Source organism: Sturnira hondurensis, unplaced genomic scaffold (assembly GCF_014824575.4).
Source record: "Sturnira hondurensis isolate 20B ecotype Veracruz unplaced genomic scaffold, ASM1482457v3 Scaffold0017394, whole genome shotgun sequence".
Taxonomy (NCBI): domain Eukaryota; kingdom Metazoa; phylum Chordata; class Mammalia; order Chiroptera; family Phyllostomidae; genus Sturnira; species Sturnira hondurensis.
The window spans coordinates 8,645,730-8,664,356 of NW_028090025.1; the positions used below are offsets into that span (position 1 = coordinate 8,645,730).

General features: G+C 48.2%; 1 protein-coding gene across 1 annotated transcript in view; it reads right to left on the minus strand.

The window, feature by feature from the left end:
• The window catches only part of ABCC1 (ATP binding cassette subfamily C member 1 (ABCC1 blood group)), a 133,862-nt gene that overhangs the window by 39,161 nt on the left and 76,074 nt on the right, over nt 1-18,627 (minus strand). The window contains exons 11-16 of the mRNA XM_037067651.1: nt 18,268-18,360; nt 16,311-16,514; nt 7,259-7,405; nt 5,596-5,683; nt 2,780-2,855; nt 491-617 (exon numbers count right to left, since the gene is read on the minus strand). Of these exons, the coding sequence (XP_036923546.1) occupies nt 491-617; nt 2,780-2,855; nt 5,596-5,683; nt 7,259-7,405; nt 16,311-16,514; nt 18,268-18,360 (735 nt within the window). The remainder of the gene's footprint in view (nt 1-490; nt 618-2,779; nt 2,856-5,595; nt 5,684-7,258; nt 7,406-16,310; nt 16,515-18,267; nt 18,361-18,627) is intronic.

Genomic DNA, 18,627 nt, shown 5'->3' on the forward strand with positions numbered 1-18,627 from the left:
TCAATGAACACTCAGAATTTAAACAGTTCCCTTAAAAAGAATTCTCTAACATCATGTTCCAATGACATAAGTCAAAAATTTAAGTTTTGTTACTTTTATAAAAAGAGATATGCAGAGAGATCCGTAGAGAGAACAAGCCAGAAAGACTCCTGGACAGAGAGACCACGAGATGCACAGAGGGACAGAGATGGGGAGGGAATGAGGGACAGTGAGCAGGCCAGGGAACATCACAAAGTACTACCAAGGGTGGCGCACTACACGCCTGGCACTATTCCAGGTGCTGATATACAGCAGGAGATAAATGACACTTCTCTAGGATGGTACACAGAAGAGCAGAAAGAATGAGAGAGAAAAAGGAGAGAGAGGGGCCTCACTGCTCTCGTTTCATGCTCAGGGACCATGATAAAACACAGTGTTGCACTTGATCTTGCTTCCTCTCAGACCATCAGCTCCCCACCCCCCATCCCCGCTCACCTAGCTGCCCTCCTACCTTGATAGCCACATGCCCCTCCAGCTTGTCCATCTCGGCCAAGAGCGCTGAGATCAGAGACGACTTTCCACAGCCCACCTGGCCCACCACGGCCACCAAGGAACCTTCTGGAATGGAGAAGGTGATGCTGAAAAGACACAACACACCATGTCTCAGTCATGTTCTCACCTGAATGAGGCTGGCAGGGCTGGATTTACTCTGAGTGGAGAGAGAAGCAGAAGGCAGGGCTCTCACATGCCTCTGAGATTTGAAAATTCCTCCTGCATTTCTGCTGCTGAGCTTAGTTCAGTGAAGTCTCAGAAGCCTTTCTGTACCTGAAAGTACAGATCACACCGTACCTGAAAGTGCTCCTTCTCAGTTATGCCGATGCATCTGAGAAATTGGAGACAGCAGGAGAGTCCTGAGCTATTAGCCGCATGGAGGGGCACAAACTTTTGCTTCGGGGCACAACACGGAGGCACTGGGCAAGAGAGGACCCCTCAAAATGAACTCTGAAGGGAGAGGGTGTACCAGATACAGAAACTTGGGAACAGCTTAGGAAAAAGCCAACACTGTGAATCACAGGTGTGATCAGGGGTGGACATGTCACTGACACAAGACAGGGCAGGGACGCCAGGCCAGTCCCAAAGGTGAGTGGGAGGTAGCCAGGCCTGAGTGGATCTGAAGGTCCACGGAAGGGTTTGAAGGAACCTAACATGGATGTATGTGGGTTTCAGAAACAGGTCTTTAGTTAAATTGCCCTCTGACAAATACTGGTAAGCAAAGCGCAGGACAATACACCCGACGTTCTGCCAGTAAGATTGGCGGCTACGCTACACGGGTTGCAGCTGTGACTCCACCCACTAGGGAAGGCAGGCCGGTCCTGGACCCTGTTAGGTTTGCTTACACCAGCTATGTTCTTCTACAGCCTCTACGATGATTTATAACGTATCAGTGGAAATGGTGTTAGAATTTGCTGTCACTCACTGCTTAATTCCTGGGTACCTGCTACACAGTCACATTCTCTCGTTCCTGTACAGTGAGGGGAATGGATCACAGGGCTCGGTAAAGCAGCTCTTGCAATCATCCAGGTGTGACTGGAATATTTTTAGAGGCTGAGAAGAAAGTAAGTTTGGATAGAGAAAGATTTGGAGAGTGAAGATGGGTGAGGGACACTGGAACAGGAAAACCTTTGATTCTGGAAGAACAGAGGAAAGGACGAGGGCACAGATATTGTTCAGTTGTGAAGTAGAATGAGAGAGAAAAGCTAAAATTGAAACAGGCAGGAGTGGAGTTAGACATAAGGAAGAACTTCCTGAAAATGGAATCCCACCATTAATTTTCAAGGGAAATGTTATGTAGATCCTTTTCCCTGTGGAGTTTGTCCTCCACCCCAGCCTCCTCCCCTCCATAAAATACAGCAGTAATTTGGCTACCAAAGAAGAGGGAATTTATTCAGAGGCAAGGGGGACAAATTTGGCCTTTAAAAAGGCCTCCCTGGCACTGTGTTTTGGGAGTCCCTTAGGAGCAAGACCTCCAGTCAGAAGGAAATAAGAAGCACTTGACAAGTTGCCTGGGGAACAAGGTCAATTCCCTGGACATAGAATACTTTGTGGGAAAGGTATGAGGTGGGAGGTAGGTGAGAAAGGCTGAGTGAGGCAGCTGGGGAACCCTGGAAAAGGCAGAGAACAAGTCCATCCTGAGAGCAAATCCCAACGGACAAGAATTCCTCTCACAGACCCAAGCCCACCTGCCACTACCAACCACATCACAGCCTGGGACCCAACTTGGCCGATTACTGTGCTGCATCTCTCCTGGCACAGTAATTGGCTCAGGAGGGGCACATGACCCAAACTGGGCCAATCAGAGGCAGGCAGGTCTCCCAATGCAGTAAGAGGTACACCTGGGGCTGATGGGGGCCATTTGCTATCATGAGGGAAGTGGCCATCTGAGAGGGAAGCAGAACAAAGACGAGATGGAGAGAATCCTTATGGCACTGGGTCCCTGGATCACCCTGTACCTGAAAGTGGCACTTCTCAGTTATGTATACCACAAATCTCCCTTTGTTGCTAAAGGTTATCTATGCAAGGCTTATGTCACCTGCAATGAAAGGGAACTTTCTGTGCCAGGCACACTCTCATCTGCCTCTCACCAAAGCCCAGGCAGGTGTGAATGCATCTATTTCCCAGATGGGTAACTGAGGCTCAGAAAGGCAAAGTGACTTATTCAAGGTCATGAAGCTGCAGTGTGGCTAGAATTTAAGCCCACATTTAACCAGAGCCCTGTGCTTCTCTACATGTCCTGGCTTACCCATTCAGTGTGGGAGGGTCATTCCTGGCCCACGTGAAGGTGGCATTCTTCACAGTGATGCTGTTCGAGCCCCCACCTGAAACGCACCAGATGCAACACGTCAGACATAGATAAAGTCACAGGACCAAGGGTGAGCAGGAGGCTTACTTTATTTTCCCCTAATCAAGTAAAGTTCAACCCTAGAGACTAGACACTTCCGATAGGCGTTATCTGGATACATCCGTCTCAGTTTCTAAAGAAGAACGCAGTTAGCAGTTTTGGAGATGGCCTCTGACACAGAAAGCAAAAGAAAACCACAAGAGGGCCCCGCCTTGAAAAGCAAGAGGTTGCGCCATCAGACAACCATCTCTCAGAGGAGGGGGGACCCACGGGGTTACTCCACAGGGCTCCAGGGACCTCCTTCATTCCCGTCTTGGGGAGGTTCCGGCAGCTCTGCCTGAGAGGGCCAAGCAGAAGGCAAGATCGACGGCCCTCCTCACACCCCCAGGGCCCCTTCCTTTATGTTCAAAGCAGGATCCTCCCCAACTCCTGGATTTCAGGGCTGCCTCTTAACTTCTCTCCCTGCACCCCCTCTCTTTCTCTGCCTTCACCCACCCTGCTCACACCACGGCAGGTCTTTCTAAAGTGGCAGCCACAGTCAACTTTGGAAAAGCAGGCTGTGGAGCAGGAAGTGGGGTGCCGTGGCCGGAGGCAGGGGTGTCTAAGACAAAGCCTGCACTGTGTGCAGTGCCCCTGTGATCCCGTACCTCGGTCCTCACTGACTTCCCTCCCCATACTGCCCTTTTACTCCCTGTCCCACACTTTTAAAAAAATGCAATTTTGACTCTATTATGAGCTATCTCAAAACCACCTAGAGATAAGACAGTGGTGTTTTTCAGTGATCAAATGAAGAAATAAATTCTCCCACACATCAAAGAAACAAAAACTTGGGGTGAGAGGAAGTTAACCTAACTTCATCTTCTCCCTCACCATTCCCCTCCACCCCCTCTCCTGAAAACAAAGAACAAGGAAGAAAGTGGAAAGTGCTATTTAAGGAATTTGAGAAAAGCCACTTGAGACTGACAAGCTAGTGAACCATAAGACTTGGCCGGGGGCTGCCGAGGTGGCTTGCTCTGGCACCTGGAGACGTGGATGAACATCTCTGAAAGTCAAACGGCCTCAGAGACTGCCACCAGGGCAGGAAGCGGGGAGCTGAGGTCTCCAGGAACCAGGAGGCCCAGGGACTTGCCCAACTGACTCTTACAGTGAGCTGTGAACGACTTCAGTAGCTTGAAACCTCCACTGCCTGCCCCAAGTTTCAGTCTGTGTTATGCAGGGAACTTGAACCCTGGGTAGATGGCACTGTTCCTGCATCCTTTGGTGGGAAGGGAGACCACGGTCCTCAGGACAGTGGGGCCGGATGAACACAGGCCAGGGGAGTCAGGAGGAAGATTTCCAGCAGCCAATAAGCAGTGGCTCTCAAGTGGGGGTGACTTTGCTCCCCAAGGGATACAATGTCTAGAGACATTTGGGGTTGTCAGAATTGGGGTGTGGGTTACTGGCATCTAGTGGGTAGAGGCCAGGGACACTGCTCAACATCCAATAATCACCTCAGAGCAAACAATGACCCACCAGAACATCAGTGTACCAGGACTGAGTTGAAAATGCTGCAGCTCACTTCTCACTCACACTAGAGAAGTAGGGTGCGCCCCCATTCCTGGTTTAGCAGGCACTGTGCTAGGTGTTTTACACACCACTGAAGACACCTGACAACCTACTAGGTGCCAGGCACTGCTCACACATTATAACCAATATATACACACATTCATTCCTCTGACTGTATTTATTAGGCTCTGGAGCCAGACTGCATGGATTCAAGTCCCTTTACAGCCACTTCCTAGCTGGAGAGCTATGGGAAAGTTACTTAATTTCTCTGTGTCTAACTCTCCTCATCTGCAAAACGGGATTGATGATAATGGGGATTAACCTCATAGGGCTGTGATGAGCAGTAAAGGAGGCAATACAGAGTCCTTAGAACAGTGCTGGGCACATAGTAGGTGCTCAGTAGATCTCAGTGGATAGAGCACAGGTTCTACTGACCAGCTATTCGTGTGGATCCCAACTCTAGTTCTTATTAGCTGTGCAATCTCGGGCAAGTTACAGAGGCCAGTTTCCTCATCTATGAAACGGTAGTTTCCAAAGCCCCTCTCTTGTGCCTCAGGGAGCAGGAGCTGGGCGTTACATCGATGTCCTTAGAACAGACACCCATGGCGGAGCGGCACTGACATGAAAGAGGAAGCAGCTGTTGGTGCTGTTCAAATAGATTAAGTGCCTGGAGATACAGCCATGGATCAGACCCTTGGTCAGGGGCATTGACTGGGAAAGGACAATTAATAAGCTGCAAAATAAACAAACCTACCAATAAAATCCATATATTCCCTGCCAAAGAAAAGCACCTTCGTTCCCATTCTCCAGATGGGGAAGCTCAGGCTTAGAGCAGTGAAGTGACCTGCCCCGGCACACACCACTAACAGGCGTTGGAGCTGGTCAGTCGGCAACATCCGAGTTCTGTGTGCCTGCCCAGAATGGAATCAAAGTCCAGGTCCCCTGGGAACTGACCTTCAGGGGGAGACCGCACCCAGTGGCTGCCTCTAAGCAAAAAAGCGGAAGTGCAATTTCACCCTCCTGGGAGGTGCAAAATAATACCCCAGAGTCCGCCCCACTCTGCTGAGACCCTGCTCCCTGCGGCCTTGCAGACAAGCCGCTGGAAAGAGCCAAACAGAGGACCGCGTTGGTGGCAGGGTGGCCATCCTGGCAGAGGGACCAAACGCACACACCGTCTTTGCTGGTCTGTCGCTCGATGCTGTCGGGCTCCAGCTCCTCGTGGGACAGAAAGATCCTGAGGCGTTTGAGGGAGACACTCGCCTACACGGGAAGCAATTACAGGGTGCAGTTATTTTTAAAAGCATCTTTGCAAAACAGACCTGAGGCTAATACGCGGTGGTTCCCCCTGGGTGCAGAGAGGCGCACACCCTCCCCCGTTTCTGAAGGCTCTGCATTTCCTACAACCAGCACATGCCTTAGAAGAAAAAGTAAGAGGGCAGGTTTTGGTTCTTGTTTCTTTTCCTTCAAAAACCCACAACCAGTATTAAAAAAGGACTGTCCTGGCGCAAAGGGACTTAAGAAACATAATAACCAAAAAGAATAATCCCCTTTAAGGCACTAATTTGCAGCTAGGAGACAGGCAAGTTCTAGAGATCAAGTGCACAGCATAGTTAGTGCTCCGAGTCAATAATACCGGATTATAAATTCAAAGTTGCTAAGAAACTAGATCTCAATTGTTCCCATCACAAAAGGGACGTGTAATTACAGGGCGTGAGAGAGGTGTTAGCTGACACTACAGAGGTCACTGTACTACAATATATCAGCACACTAAACATGCACAATGCTATGTGTCAAATACATCCCAATAAAAATAAATTTAAAAAAAAAACAGGTCCAGAGTCAAACAGCCCAACAGTAAAGACAGGAATGAGACAACCCAGAATATTTTAATTTGGACTGCACATTCTTTTAAGAAATTACTCTTTTGTTAGGCATGAAAATGGTCTTATAATTATGTAAGAAGAAATGCACGCTGAAGTACTTTAGTGAAAGGTCAAGAGGTCTTGGATTTGCTTAAAATTTTCAGCAAAGAAAAAAGAAATGAAGAGAGGGAAAAACAAATGAGGGAGGAATATAGAAAAATGATTAGATGCAGCAAGTGCAACACAATGTTGAATCTGAGTGGTGGGTACACAAAGTTCATTATACGAGTCTCTACTGCAGTGTCAATTGGAAATATTTCATAATAAAAAGGGGTTTTACTCGCTTGTTTTTTAAAAAAAAATAAAGCCTACAACCAGAGTTGAACAATCAAATACTGAAGCTGATTCATCTGTGTGGCTGAAAATGGGGTTTCCAACATGAATATGTGCAACGAAAGGGAGAAGAGTGTGAAGAACACGACCAGCAGGAAGTGGTGGAAGTTCAAGTGCTCCGAGAGTGTGGCGGAGCAGTTTCCGTTCCCTGTAGGTCCGCTGCATGAATTTTAGGAATTCTAGGCGGTCTTGGTCTCCATCAAGGCCTATTAATCGCTGGTAAAATCAACTTAGTGGATTAAGAGATGCATTTTTAGGGCACAGGGCAGGGCAAAACACAGCAGATTGGAATAGAATGAAACATTTTGGAGAGAATCTTACAGAGCATGGGAAAGCCTGGTTGCATTAAACTTCTGTTTCATATGCCTACATGGGAGTTCACTGTCAAAAAGTAAAATGTATTTCTTTCTTTGGGCCACGACCAAAAGGCATAAAAGCCACTGGTCTGGGCCTCTCCGAACCCACAGGCACAGCAGGATGAGTAATGCAGAGGGAGTCGCCTCAGGGGGGAGTGTTAAGCCCCCCTTTTGTTTTGCTCCCCCAGAGAACCCTCCCTGAAGTCCCCCAGCCTCGCCTGTACCTGCACGATGCTGCTGATGACCATGGGGAGAATATTCAGGGGGAAACGGAGGATGTTGAACAAGGCCAAGGACACAAAGGCTTTCTGGGCATCCAGGACGTTACGCTCGTCGATGGTCACGTAGACTGCAAATGTACACAGGGCCACCTGTAAGCAGATTGCCCATCACTGACTATGTCCTTGAGTCCGAGTCAGAATCCAGGAGCAGTTACACTCCCCCAGCCACAGGTTCAGGCCTTCCCCTCGGCTGCTGCAGTCACATGGGGCTGGAGGCAGCAGAAAACGCCCAAGACAATGTCCAGCACAAGACAGGCACTCACCAAACACTCAGAGAATGAACAGGATAAATGAATGACTGGGAGCCAAAATTACCGTCCTCTCCCACCCACTTCCTCTGAGGCATGAGGGATTCCTCGAAACACAAGCGTCACACCTCTGGGCCTCTGCCTTGACAGTGTCCTTTGCCTAAAACCACCTCCCCATCCAGGTTGTGGCTGGGTTACTCTGTCTTACCCACCCCTCTACCTGAAACAACCCTGCCATGCTCCCCATCCTCCTATCCTGGTTTATTGTTCTTCACAGCACCTGCCCCCACCTTTTACTGTCCTGTTACATGTATTAGCTGTCTGGCTCCCGCACTTCGTAAAATTCCACAAAGGCAGGGTCTCCCTCCTGCACCCAATGGCATCACTGGTGCCTAGAACAGACCGTGAGACACAGGAACACTGACTAAGAACTTGGGCAAGTTCTCTCCTCCCCCTGTGCCTCAGTTGTCTCACCTGTGAAACGGGGGTGAAGGTGGAGAACTAATGCCAGTGTTTAAAGTTCCTTCCAGCTCATAAAGTTTCATGTAATTTTATATCCCCCCAGACAGAAAACCTTACCTAAATAAAAAAAAGGAAAAGAAAACAAACAGCCACTCGCCACTCCCTTTCCCACAAAGTCACACCTGCTTTAAGCCTTGTGATTTTACTGCCTTGCCTAAGTTCCTGGGACTTATTTCCCAGGCAACTAGGTTTGGGTTCAGTTATAGAGACAAAAGCACGCCACTCCCCTCACCAGGAGGAATGAGGGATGCCCCAAATAATCCAGGGCCTGGCTGCTTGGTGTAGAGGGGAGGGAACATTTCAGTGGGTGAATTTCTGTGCCCCGCCCTCAGTGCTGGGGACAGAGCAGTGCCAGGTGTCACCGGGGTGGGTAACAAAGGCATCCCATGAGATCACCTGGTACCTGCTACCAGAAGCGGTCTGGAAAACCTTGGACCTGAACAAAAGTTGAACAAAAGTTCACAGCACCACCACCCCTGCTGCGCTAGCCCCAGACTCCCAGAGCCATTGGGGTGGGGGACACAAAGTGGGCTCAGGGCAGAGAGCTGGAAGTCAGGAGATTCAAGTTGAAGCCTCTGGTGTGGCTGTGGTTTGGTATATTTTCAGGGTCTCAGCTGCCTCATTTCTTTGTTACCCATTAGAAGGTCATAAAGCTTAAAACTTAAAACCGTAAGTTTGGCCCCATACTGGCTGGGTGTGCCACCTCACTCCTCCAAATGAGCCTCCCTCTAGCAACGGGGGTCCCGATACCCATCGCAGAGCTGCTGTGGCAGGAAGTCGGGCACACAGGTGGAGTGCTCAGCACAGTGCCCAGGGCACAGCAAAACGCAGCAAATGTATGGCAGCTGCTTTTATTTGTCACAGGACGCAGTCCAAAGAGTCTATAAACCAGTCCCAAGAGGGAGGCACTGGGGAACCAAGCTGGTTCCTATTCTGACTCCGACATTCACAGGCTGGGTGACCCTGTGGCAAGGCACAGCCACGTTCCAGGCTCCATGGCCGTGAGGGAGGTGAGGCGCTCAAAAAGCCACCGACACCTGCTCCCTGGGATGCCTGCACACCCTGGCTCCCCTCCTCCGGGCAGCAACCTCCTGTCTGAAGGTGCTCTTCACTCAGAATTCCCCAAATGCATCACACGAAGGAAGAGCATGCAGCCACACGAAGGAAGGAAGCACCGACACGCACAGTGGGAAGGACCCTGAAACAAGGCATCGCGCGAAAGCAGGCAGACGCACAAGGCCCCACAGCAAGTGACTCCATTTGAATGAACTGCCCAGAACGGGCAAATCCAGAGACAGAAAGTGGCGTAGTGGGTGCGGGGGCTGGGGGCTACGGGAAATGGGGCGTGCCTGCCAAATGAGGGTTTCTTTCTGGGGCGAAGGAAGTGTTCTGCAATCAGACAGTGGTGGCCGTTGCACAACCTTATGAATACACTAAACGATGCGGCATCTTACATTTAAAAATGGTGAATTACACTGCAATAAAAATAACAAATTATTTTTTAAAAACCCACCTCCCCGAAGTCAGTCTATTTTGCTTACTGTAGCAGCTGGGCCCCGCGCCCACGCTGTCCGTGCCTGTCCAGCCTCCACACCCACCGTTCTCCGGCTCCTCCCTCTGTTCCAGCCCCACTGGCCTCCGAGGTCCTTTCCTCTGTGGGGCGGGCAGAGCCCTGCCTCAGGGCCTTCCCACCCACTCTTCCCTCACCCCGGTAGGGCCCCTCACCTCCATCAGGTAAACACTCGAGTGTCGCCTTCTCAGGGAGGTCTTCAGTCGTCCCAAGTCAAACTGTAAAACGAATGCCCTCCCCATCGCTCTAACCTGAATCTTTTTTCGCCACAGCGCCTATGACAGTTTGGCACACACCATGATATAGGTATGATGCCTATTGTTCGTCATCTGTCTCTCCCAGTTAGAATGAGTGAACACTCCACGAGGGCAGGGAACTCTGTCTGTGGTACTCACTGCTCTATCATCGGTGCCTGGGACAGCACCTGGACCAGGGCAGATACTTAGGTAATGTATGTGGGTGGTCGCAGAGACGGATAGATGGGTGGGTGGGTGGGTGGACCTGCCTGAAGGCAGGAGGGCATACGCTCAGATGTATCTCTTCAGCAGTGGAGAAAACCAGGCCTCAAGCATCTCACCACTAGAACACGCCAGCTCCCTTGGCCCACTGACAGGGGCCTGCCGGCAGCACAGGGCACAAGCGGAGAGGGAGCAACACCACGTGGACCCTGTCAGACCCACAGACCTGGCTCCTCCAGGAAGCAGTGATCATTCATTCATCCAACAATTACTAACTGGCACCTACTGTGTGCCAGGCACTGTGTGCTCTGAGGTGAGGCAAAATGGAGATCCTGATGTTATCGGCACGCTGAGTTCTTGTGATTTCTCAGGACGGAAATCAAGAGGTCACCAGAAACCGACACAGACACTGGTGCATTGGCCAGGAACCAAACCCAGGAGGCAGGCGAGAATCCTACCACTGAACCACCCTGGGCTCTTGGGAACTCCTCAGATAGAAATCAAGAGACTTCCCGATAAAGTAGTACTCAGGCGAGAGGTTTATTATATGTAGTTTGTGCGCCAAGGGAGATGGCATCTAAAGGGAAAAACAGAAATGTTGCTCCCTGAACAAAAGCTAGGGAACAATTTTAAATGAGCTGAGGCAGGAAAGGTGACATCTAAGTATGTAGCGGTGGGGACTCTTTGGTGTTTGCCTGGTATAACTACATGCTTCTTCATGAATCACATGTCTCATTAGCATATTAAGTCTCCACCCAGGGGTGTGTTTTCTAGTATTTAAATAAGGGAAGGTCACTGAAAGGACAGTCTATCTGGCTAGCACACATGCATGAGTGACCACGAAAATGAATCTTGCAGATACCACCATACTTCAGTCTAGCTGCTAACTGGTTGTAAGAAGAAAGGGAAGCTTTGAGGCAGTTAACGAGTCCCCGGCTTCCTGCCAGCTGGACCTAGGGAGTAGCCTGCCTATCTCACTGAGACTCACAGTCTAGCAGGAAATAGGTACTAGCCAGGTTCTATCAGGGGTTGTTTAGACGTGTGTGAAGGTGACTGGGGTAGCAGGTGGTGGAGAGCTGGGGTGGGCTACCGTGCTATAACGTGAGAGAGTAAAGAATGGGAGAAATCCTTCTCAAACAACAAAGAACAACTGTCCCACTCTAAGTGCTAATGGTGCCACCACTGAGAACTGCAGCAAATGACTGAACGATTGACACCAGCCCAACCCCTAAAATAACCTGACATCTCCTTGTGTGGGCATCTGTTCTTTCTGCCTGCCCAGCATCCGTTCTCGTGGTACTGGTAAGAATACCTCAATTTTTCTTTGGGGAACTGAACTGTCCTCAATCTCGGTCTATGAGCTTCAACCACAGATATGCCAACCCATACTCATGACTGGGCAGGGTCAATCCAAGCTTCCTGTCTCCCTGGCTGTAGTGATTCAAGCATGTAGCCAAGTAGAATCAACAAGACTCAATCCCACAGCTTTGCAGGAACTAACAGAGAAAGGGGGGGTTCTCTCCTCACAGGAGTTATACTGAGTTGACAGGATAAACTGTAACTGCACGGTGAGCACATGTCTGACAAAAGGAAAAAAACAAGAAGAAAGCAGAGCTAAAAGATGGATACAGATCATTGGAGCACCTAGATCCAGCTATGCCTGAGACCCTCACCATACTTAAAACCAGCACTTTCCTAGACTTTCCAGTTTTGTGACTCAAAAACCCCTCTTTCTTTTTAGTTCACTCTAGTCAATCTGAGTTAGGTTTCTACCTCTTGCAAAGAGTTCCTGACTAATAGTTTCCTCAAATATCTCATTCATTCATTTATTCAGTCATTACTATACATACACTTACAGAGTGTGCACCATTTGCATCCCAAGTCCCCTGTGTTCTAGGGGCACAAGCAAAAAAAACCCCACAATGTCCATGTATGATCTGGTCAGTACAGAATTACAACAGATAACGACCATCTGGCATGGTAATTATCCAATGAAGCGGGATCCAAGGTAAGTAGAAGACAAGAAGCACACAAATCTTCCAAGGCAGAAAATGCTAAATATTGCTGGCTGCCTAGAGCTGCTATTTTAAGGAAAGTGTATTAAGTGGACATAGAAATGTCAGTCCCCACACTCCAGGAAAACAGTCCCATCAATCCCACTATATGGCATCCCCACTCCCGTTTGACCTTCCCAGGCCTCTGTCTTCCATCACACCTATCAGTGGGTAAACACCCCATCATCCTTGAAGCACAGGAATTCAGCAGTGAACGTGCAAACACCTTCCAAAGAAACCGAGGGCCACATATTTTATCCTAATGTAGTCAGAGGTTTTGGTGTCTCAGCCATGGCCCGGGTCCCAGCTGACACCCCGGCTCATCTGTTTCATGCCCAACAGCTCAACAAACTCCATCTCAGGAAGCCCATCACCCACACCGAAACTGAGTGGCAGATTCAAGGTCAAGCCGGTCCCTCTCTTAAGCATCTCTTGCTGCAGCTTCCTAATGGAGCCCGGGGCAGGAGATGATAAATGAAGGGTCAGCACATTCAGGTGACAAGCTGGAAACTCAGTCTGTTCAGAGGATCTAATGTGCAGGAGAAAGGGTTATGGGGAAAGGATCCCCTGTCCTAAGAACACACAAACCATAGACTAAACCCTGACGCTTGCTCCCTCTGATTGCTGATCTTTTCCTATTTAAAAAAAAAAAAAAAAAAAAAGCAATTCAAACACTTTGGATTTCTGAATGATTGCTATCATTTGTATAAAAGTAACTAAAAGAGATGTATAAGTTTAATGACATTACTTGCACATAGTCACTGTTATGTTCTATATGTAGGCTTTCTCTGTAAATACACAGAAGAAGCCAGGCTTGGGTGGGGCGGGGCGGGCAAATACACAGAAGAAGCCAGGCTTGGGTGGGGCGGGGCGGGCAGTGCGCATTTGCACATCGGGAGACTATTTTGTCACAACTGAAGAGGTGGAGGGACAGGCACCACTTGGCATCTAGAGGGTAGAGGTCAGGAATGTTGCTAAACTCCGTACAACGCAGAGGACAGCCCCCAACCAAAGAAACAGAATGATCAGGCCCAAAGTGTCAGCACAGAGGTCGAGAAACCCTATTGCAAGTCCTTCAAGACAGCTTGAATTGTTTTTACTGTGGCAATCCATGGCTGTTTTTAAAACAAAATGTTATCACACATACAAAATACAACAAACAGTTATAAACATGTAGAGACTATTTAACAACTTAAAGAAAAACTGCCCTGGCTAGTGTGGCCCAGGGGATTGAGTGCTGGCCTGCGGACCACAGGGTTGCTGGTTTGGTTCCCAGTCAGAGTTGGGGGCATGAGGGTGGTAGCTGATCGATGTTTCTCTCTCCCTCTTCCTCCTTTCCCCTCTAAATAAGTATTTTTTTAAAAAAAGAAAAATAATAAAATGAACATGCTATACAACTACCATCCAGTGTTATATTGTTCTTACTTTTACAACTCAAAGAGGGGTGTTGAGTACCGAGGGACAGTCAGGGAGACTGGAATGCGAACAGAATGAGACAGCAGAACTTGCTAACCCAGAATGTTGGAGTGTATGACCCGGAAGGGGGGGTCTTAGGAACACAGAGTCCCAGAATAGCTAAGAGATGTCAAGTCACTTCTCGTGCCAACTCTGGGCAATCGACACTGGTCACCTGGAGTGTTGCTCAAACAGAACTTGGTGGGAGAGAACACCCTGAGCGACTGTGGGTGTCTGGTGTGGGCATGGAATGTGGGGCAGCACAGGGCCCTGTATGTGACATCCAGGAGGCCTAAGCCCTTCATGTTGCATATGTGAAAACCCAGAGGCAAGGAGGCACAATGACTGGCTTCGGGTCACGACGTGACCTGGCAGCAGAATTCAGCAGATGTCCTAACTCTCAGGGGAACATTCCACTCCGGGGTCAGCATCTTACGACTGTGGTCCACATCTGTTCGCAGTCTAGCTTAGACTGGCTTTTACATCTTTAAATGATTTTTTAAATCAAAATAATAATACTTTATGAAGCAAAAATTATATAAATCTAGTGTCTATAAATAAATTTTTACGGGAACACAGGCACAACCATTCATTTATGTATTATCTGTGGCTACACTAAGTAGTTGTGATAGAGACCATATGGCTCAGAACACCTACAACACTTACTAGCTGGTCCTGCACAGTCTGCTTACTCCTACTTTTTGTCATTGTTTCTCAAACCGCCTGAGGGGAGACTGCTAAACTCCAGATTCTGTTTCACCTGGTCTGGGGTGCATTTCTAATACGCACCAAGCAATACCACACTGGTTGGGAGCCACACTGAAGAGTGAGGATTTACTCCAGTGGTTCCCAAAGTGTGGACCCCAAACCAACAGCATCAGTGGCACGGGAAACCTGTTAGAACTGCTAATGCCCAGGCCCTACCCAGACCTCCTGGACCTGAAACTGTGGAAGGGGCCCAGGGAGCTGTGCCTTAGCAAGCCCCCCAGGTGACCCCAATACCCCCTCAAGTGGGAGCACTGCTGCTTCTCCCCACGCTGCCTAGCAGGAGGCTTCCAACTCTGAAGACGTGAAGCAGAACCTAGTAAAATCCAGTATCAGAATGAATACACTTCGACAAACACTGAAAAGACAAGCGCCCTGGCTGGTGTGGCTCCGTGGACTGAGCACTGGCTTGCCAACTGAAAGGTCACTGGTTCAATTCTCGGTCAGGGTACATGCCTGGGCTGTGGACCAGGTCCCCAGTTAGGGGCCTGAGAGAGGCAACTGATCGATGTTTCTCTCCCTCATTCTCCCTCCCCTCCCCTCTAAAAAAATAAATAAAATCTTAAAAAAAAAGGCAGGAACTTCCTTAAACATTCCACCTGCATTTCAGCTATAGTGAAGTAAATGTTAGTCTAAAAGAAACTTATGAAAATGTGTGCTTTCAGTTCATAGAGCTTCCCATAAGAATATATATTTGCTGATATAACTAAGTAATAATCATTATTAGCACAACACTTTAAGACATAGTTAGAATGCCAAGACAGAAAGAAAAACACAAACGTGGGCACCACCTGAAATCATCCTTAACCATTCTTAGCTATCAATGGTGCGTGGTCCATCTCCATATGGCCTCTTGGTTCGGGACCATCTTTGTAAAACAATAGCTTGCACTGTTGGCTTTAAACTTTTCAAAGCTAGCCAGACTGGGGCAGACCCATTAAACTATCCCAAACCATGCATATTGGAACATTCGCTGCAGCATGGACCATAAGAGCAAAGAATGAGGACCATCCTAAAGAGCCAGGGCTGGGAGACAGGCCAAGCCAGCTATGGCACACCCACGCACTGCACCAGCATCTCTTAAAGCAGACGAAGCGGATCTGAGCAGGAACCAAGAGGTTATATAGATAAGTCCAAAAAGGTCTACAACACTAAAGTAGACTATGACTCCATTTCAATATATCAAAAATATTTTTTAAATATCCAAGCATATACACTTTTTTTCTGAAAAGATACATGAAATTGTCACTTTGGAGGAGAGGGACAGATGGGAAGGAAGACAACTTATTTTTCATTTTATAACTTTCTGTATGGTTTGAATTTTTTTTATGATCAATGAAAAATATTTGCTGGGTACCAAGTTGCACTATTTTAGGCACTGAGAATAGAGCAGTGAACAGAAAAGACAAAATCCCTGCCTTCCTAGAGCTGACACTCCAGGGGAAACACAATAAATGAAACAGTAAGTAAATTTTGGAGTGTGTTTGGCATTGCCCCTCAAAGTGTGGTGCATGGGTCACGGCCAATACAAGTTTGTGGCCGGTCAGCAACAGGGAAGGACCCGACCCCATAATGTAGCTCAGCTACAGCACTGAGCACGCAGTTTGGTTCCGCTGACACTTGTATGCTCAGCAGCACTTTCTCGACGAAGGATGCACAGAGTGCTGGTGGACGTCCTGGGGCAAACTCCTCATCTCACAGGGAACCTGTGTGACAAACGGTTCCTGAACTGGCTGCTTTGAGTACCCTGGGTCGGAAGCTGCTAAGTATGATGAATAAAATAAAGGATGTAAGTGTGTGTGGCAATTTTAAAGGGAATGATAGAAAACCTTGTTGGAATAGTGAAATTTTAAACACACTTAGGTATGAAAACAAAAGAAAACAGAAAATAATACAGACCAAGATAGATCTGGCTTCACTCACCAGGAAAGGTGTGCTGACCCAGGTGAAGGTCCCTATGGCTGCCAAGTAGGCAGATTTTTTCAGCACCTTCAGCTCCTCCTGCCTGATGGCCGACACCTTGTCTTTGAATGCCAGCTCCCAGGCGTAGAGCTTAAGCACTTTGATCCCGTTGAGAATTTCATTCATCAGCTTAATCCGATTATCTTTGCTCTTCATGTGGGCTACCTTCGAAGAGAACAGCAATCAACTCACACCTGGGGCTGGCCTGCTCACTTCTGGCCCTGGAAGCAGACCATCTCTCCACACCCCCACCTACTAAGGGGCTTTCCTAAGGGTGTAAAAACTGCTGAACCTGCCATTGCCATGAACCCTACTACTGACCCCGAGGGCACTCCAGGGGACTCTTATCAATGAGAAAAAAACCTGCTTCAAATCACATTAAATTAGACACAAAGAAACCTATTCACTCAAGGAATAGAGGCAAGAAAATCCTTCAGGTATCCAGGGAATAAAGGGGAATGTGGTTCCTATTCCGTGGATCCAAACATGAGAGAAATCATATTGGGTTCTTCCCCTCCATTTTGCTATTTTCTTTATAAATTTGCAGCTAGGGTGTGGTTGTTACGATTCCAAAGTGTTCCTATAACAGCTGGAACTGGCTCCAAACCCTGGGTACCCACGCGATACACTGTTAAATATTTCTAACAGCATCTGGCTCTTTCCATACACCAGGAACTTTTCTGAGCATTTTACATGCATTTAGTCATTTAATGCTCATGAGAACCCGATCATTAAATGCTATGGTCATGCCTGGGCCCCAGATGAGGACACTTTAAGAAGCTGTTTCAGAAGCAGGCTGCTCAGGGAAGCCTATATATCAAGAGGATAAAAGGTGACATAGCCACAAGCCCCCTTCCCTGCCTGTCCTCTCCTGCCCCTGCCACCCCTGCCTGAGGAGGCCTCCTCCCAACAGGCCCACATCCTGACTGTCATCTCTCCTAAGGCATCATCAGTGAGGTCAGACCCTCTTCTTTGAAATGCCACAGGCACTTCGTAAATAGCCAACAGCCCTTGACATGGGAGCAGAAAAAAAAACTCTGGCCCGTCTCTGCTATGGACCATCAGGCCCCAGTTCAAGAGGCTGAAGTCAGGCTGGGGCCTGCTCAAGATCCCCAAGGAGTGGTGTCAAATGACGACATCAGGCTGCCAAACAGGCCAGGTTGTGTAAAATGTATGTGGTAACAATTCAAAAAAGCCCACAAAAAAACAAAAAACACAACCCCACACACATGCATACACCAAACCTAACTATTTAACCAGATCTCTACATTAATACACAGAAAGTTCTAGAAGAATTTGCTTCACAGTGTTCACTGTGGTTGAGGATAGGAAAGGGGATGTCCCCTTTTAAAGGTTTTATAGAAACCTTTGTATTATTTGGGCATTTTTTTTAAATAATAAGAAAGCATTCACTCTGCTACTTGGGTATTTAGAAACTTAAAAAAATATGAAGTGTCTCTGAAACTAAAGAGTTTACCACTGCATCTAGCGTGAGGTGAGAGGGTGAAAGTAGGGCTAATTTTTGCCTACCTCTTAAACACACACACACACACACACATAAATTAATACATTCCTGGGAAATAATGAATTTCTTGGAGGCTCACGAACATGCTTTCAGTCACTGGCTCACTAGGTCTAACGATTTCAGGAGCTCACAACCTTGGCTGCCTATTGGAATCACGGGGGAAGCTTTAAAGACCCCAGACGCCCAGGCCCTACCCATATTAGTTGAATCAGATCCCAGGAGTGGGGCCTGGACATCAGTATTTGTTAAAGCTCCTCAGGAGATCCCAAGAGGCAGGCAAGGCTGAGAACCCTGAACAGAACAGCCTGAACAGAAGGAACTTGGCTTAAAACCCACACAGAAAGACCACAGGCCAGGGCCCAGCCTGGAGTCCTGTGGAGACAGAGAGCCTACCTGGTAGGTCTTGGTCTTCATGGCCATGACAGCATTGAGGGGAACCATGAAGATCATCACAGCCACGCCAGCCAGGATGGCAGGGCCCAGGTTCTAAGGGAGGAAAGAGAACAAAGGCCTTCACACAGGGCTGAGCCTCCCCGCTCCAACGCTGCCAGCAAGTTTGCCATAGTTACTGTACTTTAACCCAATGACGGGCTGTCAAATTTTTTCAGATCTATTCCTGACCATCTCAGGGGATGCCACGACCCCTTTAAGAACATGCAGGTCCATGACCGTTTATCGGAACCCTTCAGACCAAATGAGTTTTGCAAATTCGAGCTTTACAATTTTAGAAAGGTAACAAGGTCTTGAGCAGAA